General features: G+C 50.8%; 1 protein-coding gene across 1 annotated transcript; it reads right to left on the reverse strand.

Moving 5' to 3' along the window:
- Positions 1 to 168: 168 nt before the first annotated feature.
- Positions 169 to 18,303, reverse strand: CACNG7 (calcium voltage-gated channel auxiliary subunit gamma 7). Its single transcript, XM_070450378.1, has 6 exons — positions 17,380 to 18,303; positions 14,734 to 14,958; positions 13,710 to 13,796; positions 13,015 to 13,155; positions 982 to 1,127; positions 169 to 538 (listed from the first exon to the last, which is right to left on the reverse strand). Exons 2-6 carry the CDS (start codon positions 14,927 to 14,929, stop codon positions 281 to 283), a joined length of 828 nt encoding a protein of 275 aa, XP_070306479.1. The 5' UTR covers positions 14,930 to 14,958; positions 17,380 to 18,303; the 3' UTR covers positions 169 to 280.
- Between the last annotated feature and the right edge of the window lie 251 nt (positions 18,304 to 18,554).

Raw genomic sequence — 18,554 nt, forward strand, 5'->3', positions numbered from 1 at the left:
GGGGCGGGGCCTGATGAAAGGGGCGTGTCTTCCGGGGGAGGAGTCATCTGGAAGTGGAAGGGACCAATGAAGAGGAGCGGTCAGGAAAGAGGGCGGGGCTATGGTGGCTGGGCGGGGCACCAGGGAGAGGGCGGGGCTACGGCGGCGAGGCAGGGCTAACGGGCGCGCGGTTTCCTCCCCGCGGGACTAGGCGTCCCCAGGACTTGCGCTGGAGCCGCGCGGTCGCGACGAGACCAGCTAGGAGGAGGAGGAGGAGGCAGGGCGCTCCGGGGGCGGGGCCTCAGCAGGGCGAGGTGGAGATGTGGAGGTGGTCGGGGTACTTGATGGCGGGAGGGTAGTTCTGCGTCATCTGTATGGACACATCGCTGGAGATGTCCGAGGGGCTGCGGCCGCGGCGCCACGCCTCGGGCTGCAGAAACTGGCCCGAGTAGTCGGAGCAGTCGCTGAGACGCGGGCGGTAGAAGGCCGGGTGCGGGCGGTACATCTCCTCCTCCGCGTAGCGCTTGGTGAACAAGTACACGGACATCACGCCGGCTCCCTGTGGCAAGGCAGGACCAGAGTCCCGAGGCTAGCCCCGGGCTCCCCCAGACCCCAAGGCTCAAGACCCCCAGCCCCACCTCTCCGAGGACCCAGGATTCCAGGCCTCCAGCTTCCTCCTTTCCCAGGAGCCAGGAATTAGGGCCCCGGCCTCCTCCTCCCTCCCTGCCCCCACCCCACCCCATCCAAGGAGTCAGAGTCCCCTGCTTCATCCTTCCTGAGATCTGGGAGTCCAGGCCACCCCCCTTCTCCTCCGGGACCCCAGGAGTTGGAGCTCCCAGACCCTCCTCCTCCAGGACCTGGGGGCTAGGACCTCAGCCACCACCTCCTTTTAATCCACAGTCTAACCCACAGCCTCCTCTTCCTCCTGGACCCAGGAATCGCGCATGCCCCTGCCACCGGTCCCCATTCAAATCTCTGAAGTCTGGGCCCCACAGACATCACCTCTTTGAGTAGGAAGGAGGACGCTGCGAAGGCAAAAGACCACCCGTAGCGATAGTGGAAATACTGTTCCGAGCTGCTGGGCCTGTTCATGACCTCGTCGTTGATGCTGGAAATGTAAAGAACCAAGCCCACCACCAAGGAGAGGCCTGGGGGAGTAGAGGGATGCCCTTGGTCCACTAGCAGCGGACCCCTTTCCCCAGCCCCAGGTCCCCTGCATCCCACAGACATCTTCTCCCCCTACCCCCCACCCCATTCTATCCTGGACTGTGCTGTGCTTAGTCACTCAGTCGTGTTGGACTCTTTGTGACCCCATGGACTGTAGCCCGCCAGGCTCCTCTGTCCATGGGGATTCTCCAGACAAGAATACTGGAGTGGGTTGCCATGCCCCCCTCCAGAGGATCATCCCAGCTCAGGGATGGAACCCAGGTCTCTCGCATTGCAGGTGGATTCTTTACTGTCTGGGCCACCAGGGAAGTCCAAGACTACTGGAGTGGGTGGCCTATCCCTTCTCCAGGGGAATTTCTTGAGTCGGGGTCTCCTGCATTGCAGATGGATTCTTTGCAGTCTGAGCTACCAGGGAAGCTCCCATCAATTGAAGTCCCTTGTGGACTGGTCCTGGGCTGGGTGCAGGGAGTCTAGAGATAAATCAACAGCCTCCTCCTCCCTCCTCCCACCCCTGCATCCATAATCTGCCATCCAGGGGCTCACAGTGCAGTTGGGTAAGACAAATACGGACACTGGTCAGCAGTCACATCCAGGGTGACATGTACTGTAAGAGAAATGGTAGCACAGAGACTTCCCTAGCGATCCAATGGTAAGACTCCGAACTTCCATTGCAGGGGGCGCTGGTTTGATCCATGGTCAAGGAACAAAGATCTCACATTCTGTGTGATGCGCCAGAAAAATTAATTAAAAAAAAAATTGCAGATGAAATAGTAGCATAAAGATCCATAGGTCCAGAAAAGGCACCAAAGCCACCTGGGGGCAGGGGTGGAAGGAGTCAAGGAAAGTTTCCTGGAAGCTGGATTTTGTCCTAAATCCCAAAGGATGAGGCCCAGGGAAGAATGCAGGAAAACTCTGATACCACCCCAGGCAAGGCAGAGGGACCAGCACTGTTCCAACCAGAATTGGAGGGGGAACGCTAAACTGATCCATCCATGCAGCTAAAAAACATGGCCCACAGCCACCAGAAGTGAAGCCAGAGAAGGCTGGGCAGGGCATTGCCATGATGAGCCTCAAATGCCAGTCTGCCTGAGGAGCTTGGCATTGATGGCAAGGGCACTAGGGAGCCATGGAATGTTGGGAGCAGAGGGAGGACTGGTCCAGACTGGAGTGTTAGAAGATCCTTTGGGGGCTGATGGGTTGCAGGAAGGGATTGGAGGGGAGAAATGCTGGAGCTGTGATAGGCCCACAGGGGGGAGGATGAAGCTAAACTGAGGCTGTATAGATAATAACATCAATAACAACAACAACAATAATAATAGCAGCCACTTGTGTAGGTCTTGCTCTGTGCCAGGCACCATTCTGAGTATCTTATATGCATTAACTCATTCAAACCTCACAATAACACTATCAAGTAGGTACCATTTTTATCTCTGTTTAGAGTTGAGGATATAGAGGTACCAGGAGAAAATGGAGAGAAGTCTCATTTAAGAAGTTTTAAGAGGCAAGTATCACTTCCTCAAGCTGAACTTTCTTTTTCTAACATATATATGTATATAAAATAAATGTATATATTTTATATGAGTGGCATGTGGGATCTTAGTTCCCTGACTAGGGATTGAACCATGCCCTGTACACTGGAACTTGGAATCAACCACTTGACTCCAGGGAAGCCTGAAGGTGAACTTTCTTTTAAACCGTAGCCATACCAGGGTGGCTTGCAGTGGGTGTGTGCTCAGCCGTGTTTGACTCTTGACAACCCTGTAGCCCACCAGGCTTCTCTGTCCATGGGATTTTCCAGGCAAGAATCCTGGAATGGGTTGCCATTTCCAGGGAATCTTCCCAACCCAGGAATTGAACTCATGTCTCCTGTGTCTCCTGCCTTGGCAGGTGGATTCTTTACTGCTGTGCCACACAGGAATCCTTTAAAGGTGGCTTCAGGAGGCAGTAAAATTCCTGGCCCTAAATTAATCTCCATAATCCTCATTAGCACCTTCCCCTAGAATCCTATTACACAAACAAACATCTGTGTGTCCATCACACCCAGAATAAATCTGAATTCCTTCCATTGCCTATGAAAGGTGTTAGCAAAAAACGACCCCCCCGCCCCCGACCCAGGGCTAAATCCAGCCCATCCCCTGTTTCTGTATGGTCTACTAGCTAAGAATGACTTTTACATGATTAAGTGGTTGAAAAAAAAAAATCAGAAGAAGAGTATTTTGTGGCACGTAAAAAGTATAGGAATTTCATTTGGCAGTTCCTCAAAGCGTTAAAGATAGAATTACCATATGACCCAGCGATTCCACTCCTAGGTATTTAGCCGAGAGAACTGGAAACATATGCTCACACAAAAACTTGTGCAGGAATGTTTGCAGCAGCATTATTCATAATAGCCAAAACGTGGAAACAACCCAAATGTCTATCAACTGCATGGATAAACAAAATGTGGTATAGCCATATAAAGGAATAGTATTCAGCCAAAAAAAGGAATGGAGTGTTGATTTATACTGCCACATGGTGGAACCTAGAAAATATGCTAAGTGAAAGAAGCTCGATGCAGAAGACCACATATTGTATGCTTCCATTTATAGGAAATGTCCAAAATAGGCAAATCCATAGACAGAGAAAGTAGATCAGGACTTCCCTGGTAGCTTAGTGGTGAAGAATCCGCCTGCTCATGCAGGGGACACGGGTTTGGTCCCTGACCTGGGGAGATTCCACATGCCATGGGGTAACTAAGCCTGTGCGCCATGACTACTGAGCCCAGGCCCCAGGTGCGTGCTCTGCACAAGAGAAGCCACCACAGTGAGAAGCCTGAGTACCGCAACTAGAGAGGAGCACCCACTCATTGCAACTAGAGAAAGCCCATGCCCAGCAAGAGCTGCAGCCCATAGCTGACTCTCACCAGGAGTCAGACACGACTGAAGCGACTTAGCACGCACGCACACACACAATGATATTAGACTGCAGGCAAGCATCATCAGAGGTCGTTAAATCACTGAATGACAGAATCTCCTCATGGAATATCTGTTCACTACAAAGATACTTTGGAAAGCCCCCTTTATCATCAAGGAGCCTGAAAGATACCGTTTGAACCAAGTACCTGAAGCTAACATTACCAATAGTGGGACAAACGGACACCCCGACTTCCTGATGGGATTGCACCACCATTTCATTTATGTAGTGTCCCTGCTGGAAATGTGTAACCTGGATCCACTCCAGGAGAAAATGTGGGGCATTTTACAAACACTGGTTGCATTCTTCAAAAACAAACGTCAACATGAAAGATTTTTTTTTTTTTAAGGCATAGGAACTATATAAAAGATGAAAAGAGACACATCAAGGAAATGCAGAGCGGAATCCTAGCCTGGATCTCGAATCAGGGGAAAAATGGACTATAAAAAGCAATGTGGGGACTTCCCTGATGGTCCAGGGAAGACTCTGTTCTTCCACTACAGGGAGCTTGGGTTTGATCCCTGGTCAGGGAACTGGGATCCCACAGGCCCCGGGGAGCAGCCAGTGGGAAAAAGAAAGGTAGTGTGGGTGCTGTGGAGCAACTAAGCTGGTGCATCACAGCTACTGAAGCCTGAGAGCCTAGAGTGCATGCCCCGAAACAGGAGCAGCCCCGGCGATATGCTGTGCACCGCACCTAGTGAGGAGCCCCAGCTCGCCACAGCTAGAGAAAGCCTGCAAGTGGCAGCCAAGACTGAGAACGGCCAAAAATGTTTAAAATATCAAAAAAGGCAGCATGCAGACAACTGATGAAACTTGAATACGGATTGTGTATTAGCTGTAAAACTGTATAAATGTTCAACTTCCTGAGTTGGATGATGGTACTATGCTTAGGAAAGGAAATATACTTGTCCTTAGGAGATATCTGATGCTGATATATTGAAGAGTGAAGTCTTTCTAGTGTGTGTAAAATGGATAGTTGGTGAGAAGATGCTGTGTGGTACAGGGGGCCCAGTCTGGTGCTCTGGGATGACCTAGAGGGTGGGATGAGGGGAGAGGAGGGAGGCTCAGAAGGGAGGGGACATATGTATAATTATGGCTGATTGTCATTGTCGTATGGCAGAAACCAACAAACATTGTAAAATTAAAAAACCAAAAAATTTTAAAAAGGTGAGGTGTTTGCAACTTATGTTCAAGTGGTTATCTATGGTAATATAATGTATTAATAATGTATAGATATATGCCCATATACACACATACACTCCAATATTTTGGCCAACTGATGCGAAGAACTGACTCACTGGAAAAGACCCTGATGCTGGGAAAGATTGAAGGCAGGAGGAGAAGGGGATGACAGAGGATGAGATGGTTGGATGGCATCACTGACTCGATGGACGAGAGTTTGAGCAAGCTCCGGGAGTTGGTGATGGACAGGGAAGCCTGGTGTGCTGCATCCATGGGGTCACAAAGAGTCAGACACGACTGAATGACTGAACTGAACTGACTGATATACACATAAGACAGAGAAAAAGACAAAGGTGGGGGACTTCCCTGGTGGTCCAGTGGTTGGGAGTCCACCCTCCAATGCAGGGACACAGGTTCACTCCCTGGCCGGGGATGATCCCACATGCCCTACAGCAACTGAGCCCATGAACTCTGGAGTCCGTGTGCCACAATGAAGACCCAAAGCAGCCAGAAACAAATAAATAGTGATAATAAAAATAAAAAAAGACAAAGGTGGCAAAATGTTAAAACTTGGTCCAGGTGAAGAACATGAGAATTCTTTGTGCTATTCTTGCAACTTTTCTGTACATTTAAAAACTTGCCAAAACAACAAATTTTAAATGGAACAGGTATCCCCAAACAGGAATTCCACCCCCTGAAGATTCAAAAATGTTACCCTGCAAATGGCTTACTCATTGTAAAGAGAAAAATGTGCCTTTCCAAAGGAGAGCTCTAATGATCACCCCCTTTACCAAGGGGGTGCAAACATTTTTCCACTCCTGGTGGGAACAACTTGACATTATTTGCTACCTGAAGTGATGGGCAATAAAGAATATGGCACCACTTCTAAATCTTACCAAACCTATTTAACTAGAATCTAATCAAGTCTCTACCTTGGACATAACTGCCAGTTACAGAAAATACAAAGGAAGAGGAAGAAGTCAAATGATGCCATGAGGAAACAATCAAACAGAGGCAGGATGTGGGGTGTTCTACAGGACATCCTGTCTTATAGATTTCAAAAGGACAATGGTATGAGCCAAGTTATAATACTTAAGCCAGTGATTAATCTTAACATCTCAAAAAGAGAGGCAAACAGATAGTATTATGTCTCTTGATGCAATGCAGTAGGACTTAATAACACCGCCTATCTATGAGGTATTTTTGCCCCACCTCCCCACCCCCAAAGTCAAACCTGGATCTGATCTACAGTTTTACAGGAAAACACAGAGTGGATGGACATGTTAAAATCACAACACAAGGACACAGCAGAAAGATCAAGAGTGTGGAGATTACATGAGGCAAATGACTAGATAGCTTCAAATGAATGGCAAGAAAAAATAGAAGAGGGACTATTAGAGATTAAAAGAGGCTTTAGAGATCTATCAACTAAATGCACAAGTGGAATTTGGATCCTGGTTTCCAACACACTAATTGTAAAAATTTTTAAAAAGGCATTTATGAGACAAGTGGGGAAGTTGAACTCTGGCTAGATATTAATTTATATTAAGCAGCTATTCTTCATTATTTGGGTAGATAATGGCACTGTGGCTATGTTAAATAACAAAGTACTAATTTCTCAGAGATATACTGAAATATTAGTGGATAAGATGATTTAATGCTGGAGACTGACTTTAAAATCCCGTAGTGAAGCGCAGAAGGGAGATATGGCAAGTTTGACTAAAAAAAGATTCGCCATATGTTGATAATTGTTGAAACTGAGTGAAGGGTGCATGGCACACTATACTATCCTTTCTATATTTTCATAATGAAATATATTTTAAAAGTCAGTGTTGTAAAAAATATAGTATGAGAACTAGTCTAGACTAAAAGAGAAATTAACTAAATGCAATGCATAAACTTAGACTGAATCCTGGTTCTGCGGGGAAAGCTATAAAAGGCATTCTTAGAATGACTAGGACAGTTTCAAAATGGAATGGATTATATTATGGAATTATTGTAAAATTTCTAGGTTTAATAACGGTCTTGCAGTTATGTAGAAAAATGTCATTACTCTTAAGAGATGCATATTAAAATGCTTAGTGATGCCTGCAACTTACTTTCAAATGGTAAAGTTAAAACAGTGCTTGCATGCTCAGTTGCTACAGTCGTGTCCAACTCAGTGAGACTCCGTGGACTGTAGCCCACCAGGCTCCTCTGTCCATGGGATTCTCCAGGCAAGAATACTGGAGTGGGTTGCCATTTCCTTCTCCAGGGGATCTTCCCGACCCACGGATTGAACATGTGTCTTTTTCATCTACATGTATTGGCAGGTGTGTTCTTTACCACTAGCACCACCTGGGAAGCCCAGGGGAGTCCTTCTAATCCCACTCCCCTCATCCAAGAAGGATGGTCAATTATCAAATCATGTCTATTTCCTTCCTGAATCTCTCATAAATCTAAAATCCCTTTGTGCGTCCCCAAGTCCTCTAATCCAGCTGAGGCTTATTCCCTGTGCCTGTCCCATTGCCTTCAAACCAGTCTCCCTATTTTAGATACTGTTGTTTCTTTCTTTTCTTATTTTTGCCACACTTTGAGGCATGTGGGATCTTAGTTCCCCACCTAGGGATCGATCCCACACCCCTTGCATTGGGAGGTGAAGTCTTAACCTCTGGACTGCCAGGGAAGTCCTGTATGTTTTTGTTTTGTTTCAGATACTGGTTCTTTCTAAAAACCCATACCAGGGAGTTCCCTAGCAGCCCAGTGGTTAGGATTCTGCCCTACCACTGCAAGTTGCCCAGGTTCCATCTCTGGTCTAAATAACGAAATAAAACCCATATCATACTCTGTCCTCCTTTTGTCAAAATCCTTCCTTGGCACCCTAGTATCCATGGGAGAAAGTATTCGTTCCTCAGTCTGATTATCCAAGCTCTTTTTGATCTGAAAACCTGCCAACCACTCCTGCCTCACCTCAAGGCCCATTTCACATTTCAGATCTAAAAGACAAACATTCTCCCTACAGGGAGTTGGGAGCAGGGTTGATGAGAAGGGAACAAACATTTCTGAAGAGAAGGAGCTTTCTGTTGTTGCTTTTGCTCTTGTTTTTGTTTTAATGATTGAAAGTTATCTAAAAACAATGTCAGAAGCTGTTCTTGTCATTCTTCCTGGGCATTTTACGGTGACTCTGGTTCTCTAAAAATAACCGTCCTTCCCCTTTTTTCCTCCTCCCCTCTTTTTTCTCTCTCCCTTCCCTCTTCCTTTCTCTGTAATCCGGCCTTCTCCCTCCCCCCTCCACTACATCTGCTTCAGAATTCTTAGAGCACAGAAGGCAGGAATCACCTACATTCCAAGCTGAATAGAACAACCTGGATTTAGAACAAAGAATTTCAGGACCATGGAGAGCTACACGGGCGGCTACCTCAGTCATACCGCTTTCTAGGGTCTTAACACATGCTGTGAATTGCATCTCTGTACCAGGCACTTTTCTCTCTTTACTTGAAAAACTCCCCCTCGCCCTTTCTGCATCAATTTAGATGTAACCTGCTTTTGAAATTATGGTCCCTCCCACCCTCTCCAGCACCCTACTCTGTCAGCTTAAAGCATCTTCCCTTTTCTCAGAATGCCTTGAACTTTCTTGATCAAGGATCTCTTCTACAAATATTTCATCGTGGACTTTGTACCAGCAACTCATCTAGGCTCTGAAAATACAAGTATGAGCATGTCTCTGCCTTTTATTTATCTATTCATTTGGCTGCGTTGGGTCTTAGTTGCGGGACTGGGGCTCTTTCCTTAGTTGCAGCTTGTGAACTCTTAGTTGCAGCATGTGAGATCTAGTCCCCTGGACAAGGATCAAACCCAGGTCCCCTGCACTGGAAGTGTGACGTCTTAGCTGCTGGATCACTAGGGAAGTCCCTTCCTGCCTTTTGGAGTTTACATTCTGGTGGAAGGAGGCAGAAAATGAATAAGATGACTCTAGCAATAAGTGCTATAAAGCAAATATCAAATAGGGAATGTGATGGGTAGTATAGTGGGGGCAAAGCAACATTGGGTGCCATTGTCAGAGAAAGAAAATCTGAAGAGGGAAAGTTGGGGAATTAGGAGAAAGAGACTTCCAAGCATGGAGGGTTAATGCTTGCAAAAGTGAGGTTGAGATTAGCATTTCAAGGGCGGTGCAGCAATGGAGAGAGTGTTAGTGAGTTAGGAAAAATGAGACCAAAAGTCTGAGCAGTAGCCAAATCATGTAAGACCTTGTAAGTCAGTGTGAGGAGTTGGGATGTATTCTAAGCACAATAGAAATGCATTGAGGCACTGAAGGGATTTAAGTGTTGTGTGACCAGCATTGATGGGCATGCAGCTGGGAGCTGTTTTGTGGCTGACTGCATGAAGATTGCCATTTAAGATTCAGCATGTCACCAGTGCTCAGTAAGGGCATGGCATAGAAGATGTTTCTGTAACTGTTTGATGAGTGAATGAATGAAAGAGCAGACACATGGAACATGTTTGAGGAGCAGGGGTTAATATGAGCCAGGCACAGGAAGCTTGCCTCATCTGACCTGGAAAAAGAAAACCAATGTCACTCCAGCCTCCTCCCCCTTCTCTCACCAATCATACCCAGTCAGTCATCTGGTTCTATTGATTCTTCTGTCAACATCCTTCTTTCTCAAAGCCATCCAGTCACCTTTATCCTCCCATCTCCCTCCCCAGCTAGAGCCTTATCGGCTCCTGCCTGGACCACTGCATAAGCCTCCTCCATTTCCAATCTCTTTCCTTTTAGTCTATCCCCAACACAGGACCCTGAGGTATCATCAACACCCTATCCCTTTCCTTCTGCAGCCCTCCTGCCACTTTCTCCAAAACTGAATGCCAACATCGCCATTTACCAGGCCTTGGTCAACCCTTGGCTCTTTCTAAGTCTCAGTTTCCTCACTGGGAAGATGAGGTGGTTGCACCACTACATTCCATTCCAAGATCTAAGATTCTGGTACTACTTCCACCCTTTCCTTCCTTTCTTTCTTTCAGCTAGCTGGGTCTTAGATGTGCATGTGGGATCTTTGATCTTCGTTGCTGGCACGTGGGATCTAGTTCTCTGACCAGGGATGGAACCCCGGGCCCCCAGCACTGGGACCGTGGAGTCTTAGCCACTGGACCACCAGGGAAGTCCCCAGCTTCTCTTCTCTTCTACTCCCCTTTGTCTTTAGAACTTTTAATTGTGGTGAGGCAGTAGAACGCCAGGGTGAAAGACCGGTCTGGAATGCCGCTTCCACTGTGGAGCAACTGAACTTCTGAGTGCTTTCTGCTTCCTCAAATGGAAAATGGGAATAAAAATAGTATCTGCCTTATGAGGTGAAGAAAAAGAAATAACTTAATTTGCACAAAGCACTTAGAACTTCCCCAAACCGTGGCACTCAATTAACTGTTTTCTATTATGGTTGCTGTCGCTACTACTACCTACTATTCATGAATGTACGTGAGTATGCATTTATTTATTTAAAACTACCACATGCTGAGCACTTACTGCTATAGACCAGGCCCTGTGTTGGGTCTTCACATCCATGATCTAGACCAGGGGTTGGTCAGAAAACTATTGGTCCCACTGCCTGTTTTTGTACAGTTTGCAAGCTAAGTGTGGTTTTTACATTTTTTTTTTTTAATGGTCAGGAAAAAGAAAAAAGAATAATAAAATCTCATGATCCATGAAAACTAGGTTGAATTCAAATTTCAGGCTCCTTAAATAGGATTATTGGAACACAACTAGGCCCACTGCTTCCCCTCTGGCTGCTTTGGCACTCCAACAAAGCCCAGACTATTTACTGTCTGGCCCTGAGCAAAAAGTTTTCCCACCCATGACCAAGGCTGCCCAGTCAACAGTTCCAGAAAAGAAGGCTGTGGCTCACACAGTAAGTGGCAGGATTTTAACCCAGGTCTTTCTAGGTTCACAGCAACATGAACCTTCAGTCACTACAGGTTGCAACCTTGGCTATCTTGGGTGGGGTGCATAGACCATAGTCTATGAAGTGAAGTTCAGGAAGTGGGGTTCAATCCCCCTAAATTACTCTATTGTTACATCAGAGGCCTGATTTCCAGCCCTGACAACACCAACTGATACTTAACTTGACCTTGGCAAGTCAGGTCCTGATGCATTGGTATAAGCATGGCTTTTGGGATGAGAACACCCTTGATTCCAGTGCCAGCACTGTCATTTATCAGCTTTATCGCCTCTTTGGTTTCCACTTCTGTAAATCACGAACAACAGGATTTTCCTTCGAACATTTCAGGTGGGTTGAATCAAAGTCCCCATGCTCCCTACCCTTGCCCCACTTTCTGTCTCTCTAGGCTACAATTTTTCCATCTGACACTCTGAAATGGTGATATGATATGTGTCTTATTTTAGCTTGGTGTCTGGCCCCGCATGCTGTGATTCAAGTTTGCACGGAGGTTGCACCCTGCTTTCCTGGGGAAGAGGTCTTGTCAGGTTAGGTTGGAGGCACGGGGGAGGTTTAGCCCAGAGAAAGCTGGGTGAGGAGTGGGGAGGAGACGGAGGAGGGGGTTTTTGAAGATCCATCTCCAATTATTTGCAGAGCTGACTCCAAAGATGTGGCCGAGTGCAGCCCCCAGGGGACGTAACGGGAGCAAGACATACAGCGGGCTTTGTTCATAACATAACAACTGAATTAAAAGGGCCCCAATGGAGTTTAATTAAATCATGTTGAAGTAATTCGAATTGAACTGAAGAACTGAGTCAGCATAGATTGGGGTCAGTTGAGCCAGATTGATGGAGTTAAGTATGTCAGAACAGGGGTGACCTGACCTGAGCTGAGTTGGACTGAATTGGACTGGACTGAGCTAAAATTTGGAGGAGGGGAACACTTCAGAAAGAGCTCTCCTCTGGAGCTCAGGACACTTGAGTCCCTAGGGAACCAGCTTACACTGGTATCTCAGGCAACTCCCTGCACAATTTCAAGACCCGGTATCCCTATTTTATCAAATTAGTTCTAATAATAACTCCCGGAGAGAGATGTTATGAGACGTTTATGAGATTGCTCATGCAAAAGAGCCTTAAATCTCAAAAGAAAAGATAACTATAAACAAACATTGAACTCTAGCTAATGACAGGCATGGTAAAGAATCTAGAGTCAAGAGTACTGATGCCTGCAACTCGCTCTGAAATTCATTTTTAAATGACAATAAAATAGATGGATGGATGGGTAGAAAGATAGATGGACAGGTACAGGATAAAGCAAATCCTGTGATGTGGTAATGATCAACTCTAAGTGGTGGGCACAGGGTTCTTTCGACTTTTCTGTTTGAAAAGTGTTCCAGTAATATGTCGCACAGAACATAAAGAGACTTGCAAACTGTTAATTGCTAAAATATCAGGAGTGGTTAAAAATACAGCCTCTGGAGGCGAAATGTGTGTGGTTGAGTCCCATCTCTGCCTCTCACTGGTTGTATGGCCCTGAGTAAATGACTTCATTCCGCTGAGTGTTTGTTTCCATAACTGTAAAATGGGGTTATTAATAGCATTTACCTCACAAGGTTGTTGTATCAGAACAGAGCCTGCCACCCAGTTAGCACCCAAGAAACGCTCACTGAGAAATGCTCCATTCCACAGAGCAGCAAAGTGGGGCTCAGAGAGGTTCTGCAACTCCTTCGGGATTACCCAGCAAGGAAGTGGTGGTCTTATTGGAAGAGGAGCCCCAGGTTCCTGGCACCTGAAGTGGTCCTGCAGCTTGTCAGTCCTTTCCTTGGGCTTACCTGAGAGGATGAAGAAGATGCCGGAAACGAAGGCCAGAATGGTCCTCTGCGGGCGGATGTGGCCAATGTTGCTGATGACGAAGGCGGTGAACACGAGGAAGAGGCTGACCATGGGGAAGGGGGTGGCTGTGCGCACTGTCTCTGGGGGAGGGGTAGGAAGAAAGACGGAGGTGAGGTGGGGACTCTCCGGGGGTCACCTCTGAATCCTCCTCATCTCTGCACCCCCACGCCCCTTTCTGAAACTTCCACTGTTGGCCCCACCCCTCACCCAGGCCACACCTCCTTGGTTTGACCCCACCCCTTAGCTCTTGACTCCACCCACTCCCAGGCTCCGCCCCTCCGACCTGGCCCCGCCTCCTCACACACCCACTCTTCGTGCTTTCAAGCCTGCTCTGCTTCCCTTCCCCTCCATCCCTTTTCTTGTGTGCGCGACTCTGTGCGACCCCATGGACTGTAGCCTCCCAGGCTCCTCCGTCCAAAGGATTTTCCAGGTAAGAATACTGGAGCGGGTTGCCATTTCCTCCTCCAGGGGATCTTCCCGACCCAGGGGATGAACCCGCATCTCTTTACGTCTCCTGCATTGGCAGGTGGGTTCTTTACCACTAGCGCCAACTGGCCTGCCCTTTTCCCCAGGACCCGCCCTGTCACCCTGCCCCTTGGTTGCCTAACCCTCCCAGCCCCCTGCTTCCCCTCACTCAGAATATTCTCCGTGTTTTCCGTCACCAAGTTGATCTCTGGTTCAAGGAAATATTCTGAGGCCACGCAGCGACCCTTTTCCCGGCCTGGGGGGAAGATAAGAAGGCAGGGCGGTCAGGGGCAGGACGCACAGTCAAGAGACCCCAGGATGGGAAAGTTCTGGGGATTAGTGTCTGTCTATTCTGTATTACTCTGTACTTCACTTGTGCTCCTCTTAGGGGGTCACAGAAGGGTGTGGCCAGGAGTCTGTGAGCTCCTATTGCAAGTTGCCCTAGTTGCAAGTTGGATGGAGGAAGACAAGCTAGAAGCCAGAGTCTCTAGTAAGAAGAGGTTATGGGCCAGGTCTCCTGGATCCTTAAAGAGGGAAAGGTCTGGGGGTTGAGGTGGGGAAGGATTCCTAGGAGAGATGTCCCTAGCAGCTGGGAGGCATAGATATTATTTATCCTTCCCATTCAACAACGGAACTGTCCAGGAGACAAGTTCTGAACTAGGATTACTGTTTCTCTGGGGCTGGGGGCTCCAGGGGGTTACTGGGGATTAGGGACCTGGAGATTGTGTGATCGTTCGGGTTCTTAAGTCCAGGGACTAAAGCGCTAGAAATTCAGTGTGTGTGTGTGTGTGTGTGTGTGTGTGTGTGCGCGCGCGCGCGGGCTCCACTGCTCAGTCATGTCTGATTCTTTGCAACCCCGTGGACTGCAGCCCGCCAGGCTCCTCTGTCCATGGGATTCTCCAGGCAAGAATCCTGGAGTGGGTTGTCATTTCCTTCTCCAGGGGATCTTCCTGACCCAGGGATCAAACCCGCGTCTCTTGCGTCTCCCTGCACTGGCGGGCGGATTCTTTACGTAATGCGGCCACCTGGCAAACCTTAGAAATGGAATCTCCAGGTAGACATGTGACTGTCCAGGAGAGACACGGGGTTGATTTCTGGGTTTCGGGCACCCGTGGGAGGGAAGTGTGGATGAGGACTCTCGGGTGCCACGCAAAGGCGGAGACGGTTGACTGGTGGGCAGGTGAGGCCTGTACCTGCAAAGAAGCAGACTCGCCACAGGCCAGCATGCAGCGCCATCTTGACCTCCGTGGTCTGGTTCTGCGGCAGCACGGTTCCCTCCTCCATGTACAGCCAGTAGTCCGTGCTGACGGCGATGCCCACGAGCAGCAGGCCGCACGCACCGAACACGCTGCTCAGCAGGGTCAGGGCGCGGCTGCTGCAGTGACTCATCCTCAGCGGCGGGGGGCGCCCTGCGGGGCCTGAGGAACGGGGAGCTCCAGTGGAGAGCCCCGCTGGGGCCCCTAGAGTCCCCCAGACAATATGCAGCCACGGGGGACACCGGCCCGGGGTCAGAACCAGCAACCCCCCGAACGGAACTCTCTCCTATCTGCCCCCTGGGTCCTGACCTGTGACTCCAGCCAGGGTTTGGACCAGTAACTTGTCTAGAAATCTTAACCTAGGCCACCAATCCCCACTCCATGCCCGGACCTGACACCCCGATCCCCCTTTTTTGACCCTTAATGGGAACTCTTAATCCCCAAGTGGGTCGCTAACCGAGGACCCTAATCCTGTACCCTGGCCTTGACCTCAAGCCTCCCATTCTAGTTGAAATCTTAAAAAAAAAAAAAAAAAAAATTATTTGGCTGAGCTAGGTCTTAGTTGCGGCTTGAAAACTCTTAGTTGTGGCACATGGGATCTAGTTCTCTGACTAGGGATTGAACCCCGGGCCCCCTGCACTGGGAGCACAGAGTCTTAGCCACTGGACCACCAGAGAAGTCCTTGGACTCTTCTCTTGACCCTTAACGTCCAATTCTAACACCAAGACCTTGACTTTCTAACTCTGGTATGGTGCCTTGACCTCCATTTGGCATCCTAATCTGAAATCATGGACCACAACCCAGATTCAAGATTCCAGAACATTAATCCCCCACACCATCCCAAATCCCTGCAAGCCTCTGAACCTTGGGTGCTAGAACTCCATCACAGGCTGCTGGCTCCCAGGATATTGGGGTCTAGAGACCTGGAGCAGGGTTTTGGCTAGAGACTTCAGAATGCCCAAACCTTGATCTGGGAATCCTCCCCCCACACCCCCACCTCTCAGTACCCTATTCAGAGCAAGTGACCATCGTTCAATAGGAATCAGGGCTCTGAACTCTAAAACCTACATCAGGAAGTCTGCAATCCCCATTCTCATTACAAGATTCCCCCAAATCCCCTCCCAGAGAGTCTGGACTCCAGCTCCCCTAGATAAGACTTCCAATTATAGACCCTCTTCAATCTCCAACCTGGACCCAGATCCCCCTAACCCAGGACCTTCAAAACAAGAGAGCTTCCAAGTTCATGGCTGTGGCCTCAAAAAGTCCAATCCTAAATCTGGAGATTTCCTTCTAGGGTGATCCTAATCCCTTAGCCACCACACTCACCCTTTCCTGAGAATTTCTCCCTAAACCACACAGTCTCATGATTTGGGGGACTCAAACTGGGATCCCCATCTTATCTCAACCAGAGCCCTCAACCTACCTGAGCACCACGATCTCCATCACCTTTTTAACTGTGATGGTTAAGAGCCCTAACCAGCACTCCCCCCCCCCCCCCACAACAATGCGGCCAAGACTTGAGCCCCCACTCTCCTTGACCAGAATTCCTGGAGCCTTGAAACTGAAATTCTTTAAACTTGACACCACCCCAATAAGAACCGTGGAGCTTGAGACAACCTTCATCCCTGTCTGGGCCCCTCCCCAACCCCAGCCTTTAGGGATTCCACCCCTCCCCGCCTCGCCCCGCCCCCCCCCCCCCCGCCTCGCCTCCCCCCACTCCCCCCACCCGCCCCCCCCACCTCCCGCCTCCTGAGGGATTCAGGAGTCTGAGACCGCCGGAGCTCCGACCCCCGCCCCATGGCTCCAGGGCTTGATCGCCAGCTGCCTGCTCTCCTTCCAGTCCGCTCATCTCAGAAACCAGCGTCAGAACCCCTGTCTCGCGGGCCGCCTCCGTCCCAGGTGGCTGACCTCAGCTCCCCCCCACTGGCTCCTCCGACTCAGACGGCTGGGACGTGGCCCACCGGCACCCTTCTCACTCCCGCTTTGGGGCGCCCCTCCTTCCTCACTCGGTTCCTCCACACTCTCAGCGGCCCGCCCAGATCTCCTCATTCGCCTCCAACCGCCAACCCTTCCTCCTTTGGGACCCCCCTCCCTTCTCCAGGCCCAAAGCCTCCTTCTTATCCTTCTTTACCCCTGCCTTTCCCGGATATAGGCTTTTGGATCCCCGGAGGTCCCCAAGTCCAAACTCCATCGGCCCTCAATCCTGGGGAGACGTAAGCCCTCTTTCCGGGGACCCCTTCTCAGACTCACAGCTGGCCCTTGGGGGCCCGGGCCCTTCTCCCTCATCCAGGACCGCCTCCCTCGAGGGTCCGGCCCGCACCCTCTCCCGTGCCCACAGTCTCCGAGGTTCGGACGCTGAGAGTATGGTTGCCCCGTTCTGGGACCCTCGGACTCCGTCCCCCCCGGGTTCCTCAGGCCTAAACATCCCTCCATCGTTCATTGCCCCCCGAACTCGGGCGTCCGATCGAGGGCATCTCACCCCCAGGAGCCACTCAGCCCCGTTTAGTCCAGACCCCCAGCCGCCTCAGGAGGACCCCCCCGCCCCCCACCAACCTGGTTCCCGGACTCTCCCCTCGCGCTCACCTCGCTCAGGGCTTGGCGGACGCTCCGGGCCGCGGGCCCCGCAGCCGCATGACCGACCCCGCGGCTTCCCCCGGCCGCCGCCGCCGCCGCCGCCACCGGGGTCGCCGGTGCCCGCGCCCCCCGCCCCCGCCCCGGAGCCCGGCGTCCCGGCCCCCTCCCGGCCTCCCACCCCCCACCCCCCGCGCCCGCGGCCTCACTCGGCGGACGACGCCGGGAGCTGGGACCGGCGGCCGCTCATTGGCTACTGCGGAGGAGGGGAGGGGCAGGAAAGGAGGAGGGGGGAGATAGGATGCGGGGAGGGAGGGAGATGGGCCTCGAGAATGGGGGAGGCAGGGAGCGAGAGAGAATAGAAACGGAGGCAGGGGAGCCCGAGAGGGGCAGGGGCGCACGGGGAGGCGGAGAGGCTGCCCAGAACTGAGACCCGGAGGCTGTGAAATTCTGAGACTCCCGGGTCTGGAGACTGGAGGAGACACAGAGATGGCCTGGAAGAGACAGAGAGATGGAGAGGCAGAGACCGGATCTAGGCAGGCCCCCTCTTCCCCCAGGCTCAGAGATTCTGGGCTCCTGGAAGTGGAGAGGTCACAGAGAGACAGGTAGACTGCCAAAGGCCTTTGGGCTGCGAGATGCTGAGGCCCAGAGACCTTGAGGTAGAGAGAGAGAGAGAGACAGGGAGGGAGAGAAAGAGGGAGGGACGGAGAAAGAGAGAGAGACCCTGAGACGGATAGACAGCAGGGGCGGTCCTGGGGGTCCCTTGATGAAGACTGGGGCTCTGACCAGGCGTGGGGGCGCAGCCTGGGGTCTGGGCGGCTGGAGGAGACGGGAGGGGGCGTCCCGGGCCGGGGGTCCCCTGAGCAGCGGGCGGGCGCAGAGCGGAGCCGCGTCCTGCAGCCGCCGCGGAGCCGGGAGCCGGGCCAGCACCCCCCCACCCCCGCCGTGATGTCAGCGGGGCCACTCTTAAAGGGGCAGGCTGCCCGCCGAGGGTCGGAGTCGGGGTTGGGGGCCGCGGGCACGGATGGGGGCCCCGCGGCTGTGCTGGGGGGGAGAGAGGGGGAGCCCCAGCATCCAGCTAGACCGAGTCTCGGGAACCCAGGAGTCTGCGGGGACGAGGAGACGCTGGGGCTCCCCAAGGAAGCCTGTGAAGCTTTGGGGCTCAGTCCCCTCCAAACGCAGACAGA

Source organism: Odocoileus virginianus, chromosome 20, assembly GCF_023699985.2.
Source record: "Odocoileus virginianus isolate 20LAN1187 ecotype Illinois chromosome 20, Ovbor_1.2, whole genome shotgun sequence".
In the NCBI taxonomy this organism is placed as follows: domain Eukaryota; kingdom Metazoa; phylum Chordata; class Mammalia; order Artiodactyla; family Cervidae; genus Odocoileus; species Odocoileus virginianus.